We start from the raw sequence: 9,257 nt of genomic DNA, 5'->3' as shown, positions 1-9,257 counted from the left end.
CCCCGCCCCCACTCCCCCAAAGCCCCAATACCACCATGGTGCCAAGCTTCAGAATCAAATAAAAAAAGAAAAAAATCCCCCTGCGGGTTTCTCTTATGCATCCACCTTGCAGCATGAGAATATGTATCTTCTTAACTTGTATCTTTCAGTGCATTCCTATTAATTTGAACTACTGAGCTGAATAGAAATTTGGATGATTGTGAAATATGGGAGTACACTGCAGAAGAAAAAACCAGATTCACTCACACATATCTTACAGATCATCTTACAAGTTAAGTAATAGCACAATAAAGACACCTAACATTAAAGCATGGTTAAAACTGCACAGTTATTTGAATATAGGTTATGTATATAGATGCTTAAAACAAATATAAAACCATGAAGAATGCAAATTCAGATATATGAAATGAGAAAGTTATTAAACGTTATGAGCAGAGGTTTCCATGAAGAGAGGAGGCTGGGAACGCTCATGAAGTGAAGAACATCAAGGGCTAAGATGATAATGGAAGCTCAGGAGCACCGAAGACCAGGAGAAACAAGAAAAATCTAGCTATGTTCTTTTTTCTACCACCTGAGATATCATCAGAAATATTCTGTTTATAGCTATAACATCTCCTGAGACACATATCATTCTCCTGTGTCACCTCTGCTACTTTCTTAAGCTAAAGTGTCTTTGCAATCATAGTGCCTGTGGTGAAATTTTAGATATGTGAACAAATTCCTTGGATTAGTGGGTAACAAATTATCTGGCATAAACAGACACAAACCCCAAACTCTACAGAATTAAAAACTAACTGATTTCTCTGTGAAAGAACACAAACAGAAACTTTGGATATTTAACAGTAAGGTAGAATGGAATCTAAAAATTGCTCAACTCTGAAATGGAGTTCATGCTGTTTAGCAAAAGAAATTCCCAGGGTAAGCTAACCTAATCAACTTTGCAGAAAACTAGATGATCTAAAGTATTTCTTCTTACCCTCATGACTTCTTTCTTAAATCAGAAGCCTTTACACATACGTGCATTCACATGTATGTATACACACACAGAGGCCAGCTCAAAAATTGCAAAGCAAAATTTAAAAGGAACAACACTGTAATAAACAATTCCATCGAGATTTCACAGACAGTGTGTATCGATTTAAGGACCTCCAATGTTTTACTGGTAGAACAGAGGAAGTCCCTTCAGGAGGCATTAGGTCTAAAAGGTAACAACCTAACTTTTGAAGAGGGCAGTACATTTGCTATAAATGAAATACTAAATAAATAATGATCCAGTATATATTCTTATGCTACAAGATGTGTAAGATTAGGAAGAAGAAAAAAAGAGAGAAGTAACTTAATGCTGCCACATAAGAAGGACCAAATTGCTCTTCTCTACAAAATAAACCTTAAAAATGACAATAAAAAGGTTACTTACATTGTGCATAAGAGAAGCCTTTTTTTCTGGAGTTATAATAGATGTAACAGTTTTATAATCTGTGGGCAGCTGAACATACATGGTAGGGAAATCCGTTTTACCACGTCTTGCCGTACCCTTGAAGGAATCAAGCAGTATCAAAAAATAGCTCTAACCAAAATGATCCTGAACCATGCGCTTCTTATAATGATATTACACATAATGATATGAATTTATGCAAGTCCATTATGAAGTTAGTGTTATATTAAAAAATATACACTATTAATGTAATTTTTTACTGCAAGTATACAGTGAAGGGTGTTAACAGCCTTACCACCAAAATAATTTATTTTTATTATAATTTATAATCAAAACTGTTAACCCCTAACCCAAGTACTGAATAATATTTGTAAAAAACCTGAACCCTGTAACACAACCCACATATGATTCTACTTATTTGAACACCAAAACAATACATATACATAAGATATTACCACTGCAAGCAGATTTTTTTCCAGCTTAAAGGTCAACTGTGTATGAAACTTTCCTCCCATGATACTCATGATCTCCTGGAGTGTGTAAACCTCAGGGTACTTTTGCACATGTCCAATACAAGAATGTAATAATTCCTAACAGAAAAATTAAAAAGAGTTTATGCATTTGTATATTTCATAAGAATTTAATTTTAAAAAGTTTTTTCTGCAGCTGCATGTTGCATTTGCATATACTTTTGTAGAGATTACAGATGTGTTTATCAGATTACTGCTAACAGACTTGTTGAACTCTTTCAGTTAGGGACAGTATTTAAAAAAACTTAAGAAGTACCAGTATAACTAAATGATCTTACAATCGTTGGTATCAGAACTCAAACCTATTCTGAATTCTCTGCAACCCTTCATATGGAAGGCTAACAATGCTCACAGGCTCAGACCAATCATAAAAAAGTTTAGTGCAGTTTGAAATGTACTAAACCAAGCAATTATTTTTTTCTTTTCAGTTTATTTATCATGGCTTTTAGAGGGACTAGTGTTTTTTTTGTGTTACCACCTAATTTACACAGGGCCTGTGTAAAAGTCACACAGGTAAAGACAGGAATATTCTATATGTGTAGAAACTTGCTTTATGCCAACTCTAGATCCTACGATAAATACATAATTCAGATATCAGAAACAATTAAGACATTTAAGTTTCATTTGGTAACTAAATTAGTTATTTCCGTAAGTACTGTTTAAAACTAATATGTGCCTCCATTTCATTTTTAACTTAGGATACCAATTTAAGTAGGACTTCAAGTTTGAAGACATGTTCTGGGACCAGACGACCAGATCACTTAGAAAAACAGACACAAATGTAAGATATAAAATTACAAAGCAAATCCCACTTTTTAGGAAAAAAAGCAACATTTCTGCCCTCACGTGTGCCCAAACTATGTGTTAATGCAGGAACAAATTTATCTTAGTTATGGTGTGTTAGTGTTACCGTGAAATAGAAGACATCCTTCTGAATTTACCTAAATGCTCTACTCTCTAGTAAACATTTATTTTCCTGTTTTATTCTGTAAAAGACAGCACTCACTAGAAAAGGCTGAACTTTTAACAAAAAGTATATAAAATAAGACATTGCAGTTAAGTCAAGATGCTATGAGATAAACAAGCACGAGCAAGTCAACGTACTGAAGGGAAAGTTTAACGAACCTGTACTTGAGAACTTTTTTCCCAAAATGTGCTACTAAAACAAGAATCATATATAAAGTTGCATTCATCTTTGATTTTAGAATCATCAAAGTGGGTATTTAACACAGCAGGAACTTGCAAATGATTATGATTAAAGCCTGAGTAAACTCTGATTAAAGTAACTCTGTAACATGCTACTGTGGAGGAAAGCTGAACACTCTGTTCAGTAGTGTGTATTTAGGAGCAGCTTGTTAATGTAAATGCACACTTAAAATGCAATTTCTCCCTTCCCAAATATAAAGATGTAATTTACTTAATTGTGGACTACACCTTTGTACAGTATAGTATTCAGGGACCTCCCTTACATCATATCATACTGGCTATGATAAACTGTGGGCCAAGCCATGCTGCACAGCAATGTCTCATGTCTCCCAACACGGAATCAGCATAAAGTCAGGGAGCATCAGACCTCATAAGCAGTGCCTACAGATCTTAATCACGATTCCAATTTAATTATTTAAGAAGAGAAGGAATTAAACAGTATTGGTAATTACCTCAGTATAACGTAGCGCATCTTCAGAGATGGCATCATAATCTTGGGCACAGCTTTTTGCAGCATTTTGGGCAAATTTCATAAATTCTGCAATTTCATTGTTTACTACTTCTTTCATTTGCTGGTGGGGAAGGAAAAAAATCTATTTTTTAAGATAGAATGGAATCCTGTAGGTTAGGTATGTAATCAGCAAAATTTCCAGAGAGGTAGCACAAGCAATAGTATGAAAGAGGTCAGAGATTCCACTTGCTGCACAATTTGGCAAGTCTTTGCACATGTTCAGAGTTTCACTTAAGTAAAAAATTTTTTTGCAAGGCCCATTTCCTTTAAAAAAACATAATCCCCAAACAACAAAACAACCCCCTCCCGACAAACAGCAAACTTCTTTTGATCATACACTGGTGGTTTATGATCATAACATGTCTATGATCACATAAACATTTGGTGATTAATTACATTATACAGGATTCAACTAAAATGGCACTTCTAACCAAGGTGAGACATGGCCTTTCACTTTTTAAACAACATTGCTGAGACTAAAGGCAAGTGTGAAGCATAGAAGGTCAACACACATGTCCCTCACATGCTAACAAAGTTTCCATTACAGGGTGCTGCGGCGAGCGGAGGAAGCAAGCAACCGATTCAATGTGAATGATAGAGCAAGCTTCAACTTTATTGAAAGAAATCACACCTTATATAAGCAGTCTACAATACACTACTTGCAACTCTATTGGATACATTCAAGAAACTACATTATAATATCTCAGCCATTGGGTACATTTAAAAGATCACATTATAATACCCCAGCCCCCTGTGGCATTTCTGGTATGCATAAACATCTTTATTCCTGTGAACCTGCTTCTCTCCCAGGGCTGCTTTCCTCTGACCCCCAAGGTCATAATACGCCCCAACTTATCTCCTTGTTCTCACAACAGTCCTCGCTAGCACAACTGAGCCCTGGATCTCCATCCTTGTTTACATAACTGTACCCTGGGTTCTTTCCTTTGTTTACCTCAGGTGGCTGGGACCGACTTCTGCAGGGAGCTATGGCCGACCAGCTCCTGCAGGGAGCTATGGCCTTGCTTCAAAACGTATCTACCTCCTAACATTGTAACAAGACTGCTACATGCCATTATGAAATGCTAAAATCACAGTAAAGTCAACTCTTAAACTTCCTTCTCATAAAAAAATGGGGGGTTTTGTGGGCGTGGGTGGGTGCCTGATCAGCTATCAAAGATCTACACTTACTGTCAGTTGTTCAGACTACTACTAAAAACCAAATCAAAATTTCCACAAAAAACCACACCTACTGTAATGAAATAACTAAATACTTTATATTAAAAATTTTATCCTGACTATTTTAAACCTTTATTACCATTCATAATACTATGTTAAAAGGCAGTTATGACAAATTGAATTTCAAAGCTTTTTTGCTACATTTTTCTTAACTCTTTGTAACAACAAAATTGTACAACTCCCTCTGTGATGTTCATATGTACATACATGGACACTTACGAGATAGGTGAGTAATTCTCTTTGACTTGATGCATTAACTTGAAAATGGTGGGGGTTTTTTGAGTACTTAGTCATCAGATATAAGTATGTCTTCTGCTCCTTCTCAGTCAAAGAGGAGGTAAATGGATAGGGGACTCTAGGTTCTGGAAAAGGATGATCGTCAGTTGTGCTTTTAGCCTCCACCTCAACTGGATCTGCAGCCTGGACGCTACAAGTCTGTCTGTTTTCTGAAGAGTTTGACAATGCCTCCACATTTTTCTTTGCCTCTCTGAAAGAAAAGTAATAAATAGAAGAACTTATACTTTTCACATAAATATTAATGTTTTTCAGAATTAGTAAAGGCAGTCATGCAAGCCTAAACTTCAAACCCAGCAAAATGCACTGTGAGCTATCGTACTCTTCCAATTCGTAGTCTATGTCATAGGAATTTGCTTATTCTGAAACTCCACCTGGACAATCACACTACTCTTGGTATCAACAGTAGGTTTGCCACTGGTTTAAAGATGAAAACCAAAAAACCCACTTTAAAAAAAAAAACAACACAACAAAATGGTGTATCCATTAGTCAGTACACTCAATTTTGAGGTGACAAGCTAAATATAAAACTGATTCTTTGTTCTGGAAACACCCATTACCAGTGAAAAGATGAAGAGTCTCAACATTATGTTATTCTTTGATAGCTGGTGTTCAGGAACAGCTTGCACTCAGAAAGGCCTAACTTATCAGTCAAAGTTATGACCATAAAGGAGAAAGACTTAACTAGAAAAAGCCTTTCACTGTAAAAGAAGTAAATTAAAACTACTTACTTGTAATAATAGAAATTCTGGATTTCAATTAAGAAATTCCTAAAACCAGAGTTTCATTTTCCACTCTAAACAACACTGAAATCAGTTCCCAAAAATAATGTTGGGTTAAGGCAAGGGGCGTAGCTGGCCTAACAACAAGAAAGAAGTAACATTATCGAGCTGATTCTTAAAACATCTCCAGTATACGAAGGCCATCTTAGCCCTGCTCTATTTAAAATAACTGTTCCTAAGAGAGAAAATATTTAAGGTTAACAAAATGAACATTAACTGCTGATCTCGGAAAAAACCATATTTTTAAGATACGATTTCAGCAATAGGAAATATCCTAAGTGTTATTCAAACCAAGCAGTATCACATCCACAGTTCTTAATAATACTTCACAGCTGTCTCTCTGAATATGAGAATGTGTCCATCCTCATGGCACAAACTGGCAAATTTAATTAAGCTGCAGCAGCGACAAGATGCTGACTCAGATATGCCAATGTAGGAACATCAAGAAATTCTAGCAGCTTAAATTGGCTATATTCAGCACTGAACGAAATGGCAGCACATCAAGATCATTTCAGTATGCAGTGCTGTCACAGTCTTCATCAGGGTGCAAACCAAAATAATCTGACGGAGCTTTTCTGTCCATATTTACAGCATTATACTTTATTTGAGCTGACGGCTTAAATTTTTCCCCTTCATTCTATCAGCAACCTGCCTTCACAGCTTCTATGGTGAGTGAACATACGCTTTAGTAAATATCTACCAGAAACTCCAATATAAAAATTGACAAATTTTTTCTAGCTTTTACTTTCAGACTTGCCCTAACAGGTTCCATTTCTCTCTCTCTTGACTATGGTCACACAACACAGTTCCACAAATTTCTGAATTTTTCTTGTTGCAAACTCTCTTCTGGCTATAAACCCACTTCTACCATACACAACTGAATACAATCCCACTTCTGAGTGCAGTCATGTCTACTCTTTTTCTGCATCATCTAAGAGAAGAATCCTCCAGTAACACCCAGTGTACCCAGTAGCAAGCTGTGAGGGCTCTGCTCATCTCTGTCAGTTCAAGGAAAGTTGCTCCTTTCCTTGATGAACCAGAAAAGCCTTCTCTAACTAACCAAGTGGGATATAAACAGTCATGTGATGTAGACAAGTATTTCCCTCAAACACGTTCTCAGTGTCATTTCATAAAAATACCGTAACTTCCCTATAGAACAAATTCTCTCTCCACATGCTGAACTCATCACTTAAGAGCACAGTAGCTACCTTGGTCTCCCACACACATTCTTTGTGGCATGAATGCTCATCCACTGTGGGACACTTGCCACTTGTACCTTGCTACCAGCTTAACGATGTCTTAAAACCCCCCCAATAGCCTAAATACAGTCCTCCAGTTTCTGAAATCCAGCAGCATAAGCCATGCTTTTCACTATGAGAAAAAAATGTTGATTCTACTTGAATTTGAGAAAATAAAAATATCAAAAATTGCACAAACAATACTACCTATACCATCTCTGTTCACATAATTTCATTTCCCATTCTTCAGCTAACACTCTATAAAGTTTCTTCTTTACTCAAGGAATTAATTGCATCTCCACTGCACCCAAGACCCTGTTGGACCTATGTAAACAGTGTCAGCTACTTCCAAACGATACAAGTAAAAAGGATTTCACTGTACACTATTGTCAGCCTTCTACAAAGCGAGAAGAGATGGACAGACAGCAAGACATTGATTTCAAAAAAAGAATTAGGTCTATATCTCACGGGTTACAGGATCCTTACTGTGATCAGTTAAGAGCGTGGGTCAAACTTCATCCCTCTTTGGTACATGAGAGAAAGGAAAAATCAACAAGCATCAAAGCCCACCCCACTCCCCAAAAGACACAAAAGATCAGAGGTCCCAACCAAGACTCTTGTGTTTTCTCTGTTTTACAACAGGTAAAGCACAGGCCAACTGCTGGACCAAGGGGTCAGTAACAAATCCTTGCACACCAGGTAACATGCAGCTTTCCACCAAAACAGTAAGGATATGTATCAACAGGATGATGACGAACAGCATGAAAGTGTAATATAACAGAATATACCTGTTTGATAAATGCCATAGTTCAGATAGACTGGGAGCCAACGAATATTTTTCATAAATTCCATGTGAGAAAAATACTTCACTGCCATTTTTTGGTAAGATATCCCTGATAATTAAAAAAAACACAGAACATTACAATACACAAGTAAAGGCCGCATCTACCTCTGAGAAACAACTAACAAAACTATTTGTTTAAAAAAGTTTATATACAGTGTTTCCCCATTCTCTCTTTACAGAAGCTACATATATGCTATCCAAGACCTTACTAGTTTTCAGTAGTAAAATACATGGGTTTTTCACAGTTCAAAAAGAACAATTTCATTAGTACAAGATATAAATGCTAGATAAGGTGAGTGAAATTCTGATGCAGTTACACACTTTCAGATGTTCATTAACCAAAACCAAACATTGGGTTGAACCTGATGGAATTTTGAGAGCAATACAATAATTTTGTTTTGAATTTTTCAGAAAATAGGTATTTTGTCTATTTTTTTTGGTCTTCACTTTTTTTGTTTTTTTTAAACATAGCTCTGCTGGTGTACAGGGTTTACACAGTGCCAGTCTTCCCAAACTATTTTGAAAGGCATGAGGAAATACTTATTTCTGTCTTTCTCACGAATAAACTAATTCAAAACCAACTCACCTCTCTACCCTTACAAAGCCGAATTACTTCTTTGTAAGACTTTTCGTGTTAAAAACAAGAACCATGTCACCACCCCAAATCCATATCGTGGATGCGCATTACTGGTCCTCATTTCCGAACACACACGAACACCCAGGCTCTTCAGGCAAAGCACACTCACTCCTCCCTTCCACCACTGAGAGAACGACAGAAAACAGCGCCACCCCCCGCCCCAGAAAAATAAGTTCATTCAAACACGGAGTGCCCCATGAAGAAATACAGCCCGGAGGGATCGTGCTTTCAGAAAGCTTGAGAAACACTGACTTACAGGAAAACAAGTATACAAAGGACATATGAACACCGAAAACATGCAGATGTTAACAAAAAGGTGTGATGTTACACATCAAGTTCAACAACTTGATTGTGAAGTTCAGCTTGAAGAAGTAAGGAGATTATGAGGGAAGACACACAAATGAGTATTGTGGCAGAAGAAATGAACCTATGAGTATTGATCTGAAGCCTTTATCATGTTTTGTTTCTTATTTGGATAGCCTACTTATTGCTATAAAGTTATTGCTATATTCTACCAATGATAAAGGCAAAAAAAAAAAAAAAA

At 36.4% G+C, this 9,257-nt stretch overlaps 1 protein-coding gene across 1 annotated transcript in view; it reads right to left on the bottom strand.

The window, feature by feature from the left end:
- The window catches only part of ICE2 (interactor of little elongation complex ELL subunit 2), a 20,842-nt gene extending 11,975 nt beyond the window's left edge, over positions 1-8,867 (bottom strand). The window contains exons 1-6 of the mRNA XM_026856018.1: positions 8,736-8,867; positions 8,021-8,125; positions 5,138-5,405; positions 3,624-3,743; positions 1,891-2,025; positions 1,418-1,534 (exon numbers count right to left, since the gene is read on the bottom strand). Coding sequence (XP_026711819.1) covers positions 1,418-1,534; positions 1,891-2,025; positions 3,624-3,743; positions 5,138-5,405; positions 8,021-8,125; positions 8,736-8,761 — 771 coding nt within the window. The 5' untranslated portion in view covers positions 8,762-8,867. The remainder of the gene's footprint in view (positions 1-1,417; positions 1,535-1,890; positions 2,026-3,623; positions 3,744-5,137; positions 5,406-8,020; positions 8,126-8,735) is intronic.
- Between the last annotated feature and the right edge of the window lie 390 nt (positions 8,868-9,257).

Source organism: Athene cunicularia (genome assembly GCF_003259725.1).
Source record: "Athene cunicularia isolate RWA chromosome 10 unlocalized genomic scaffold, athCun1 chr10_part1, whole genome shotgun sequence".
Classification (NCBI taxonomy): domain Eukaryota; kingdom Metazoa; phylum Chordata; class Aves; order Strigiformes; family Strigidae; genus Athene; species Athene cunicularia.
The sequence above is the reverse complement of the archived record's forward strand: the minus strand, read 5'-3'. Positions and strand labels throughout refer to the sequence as shown.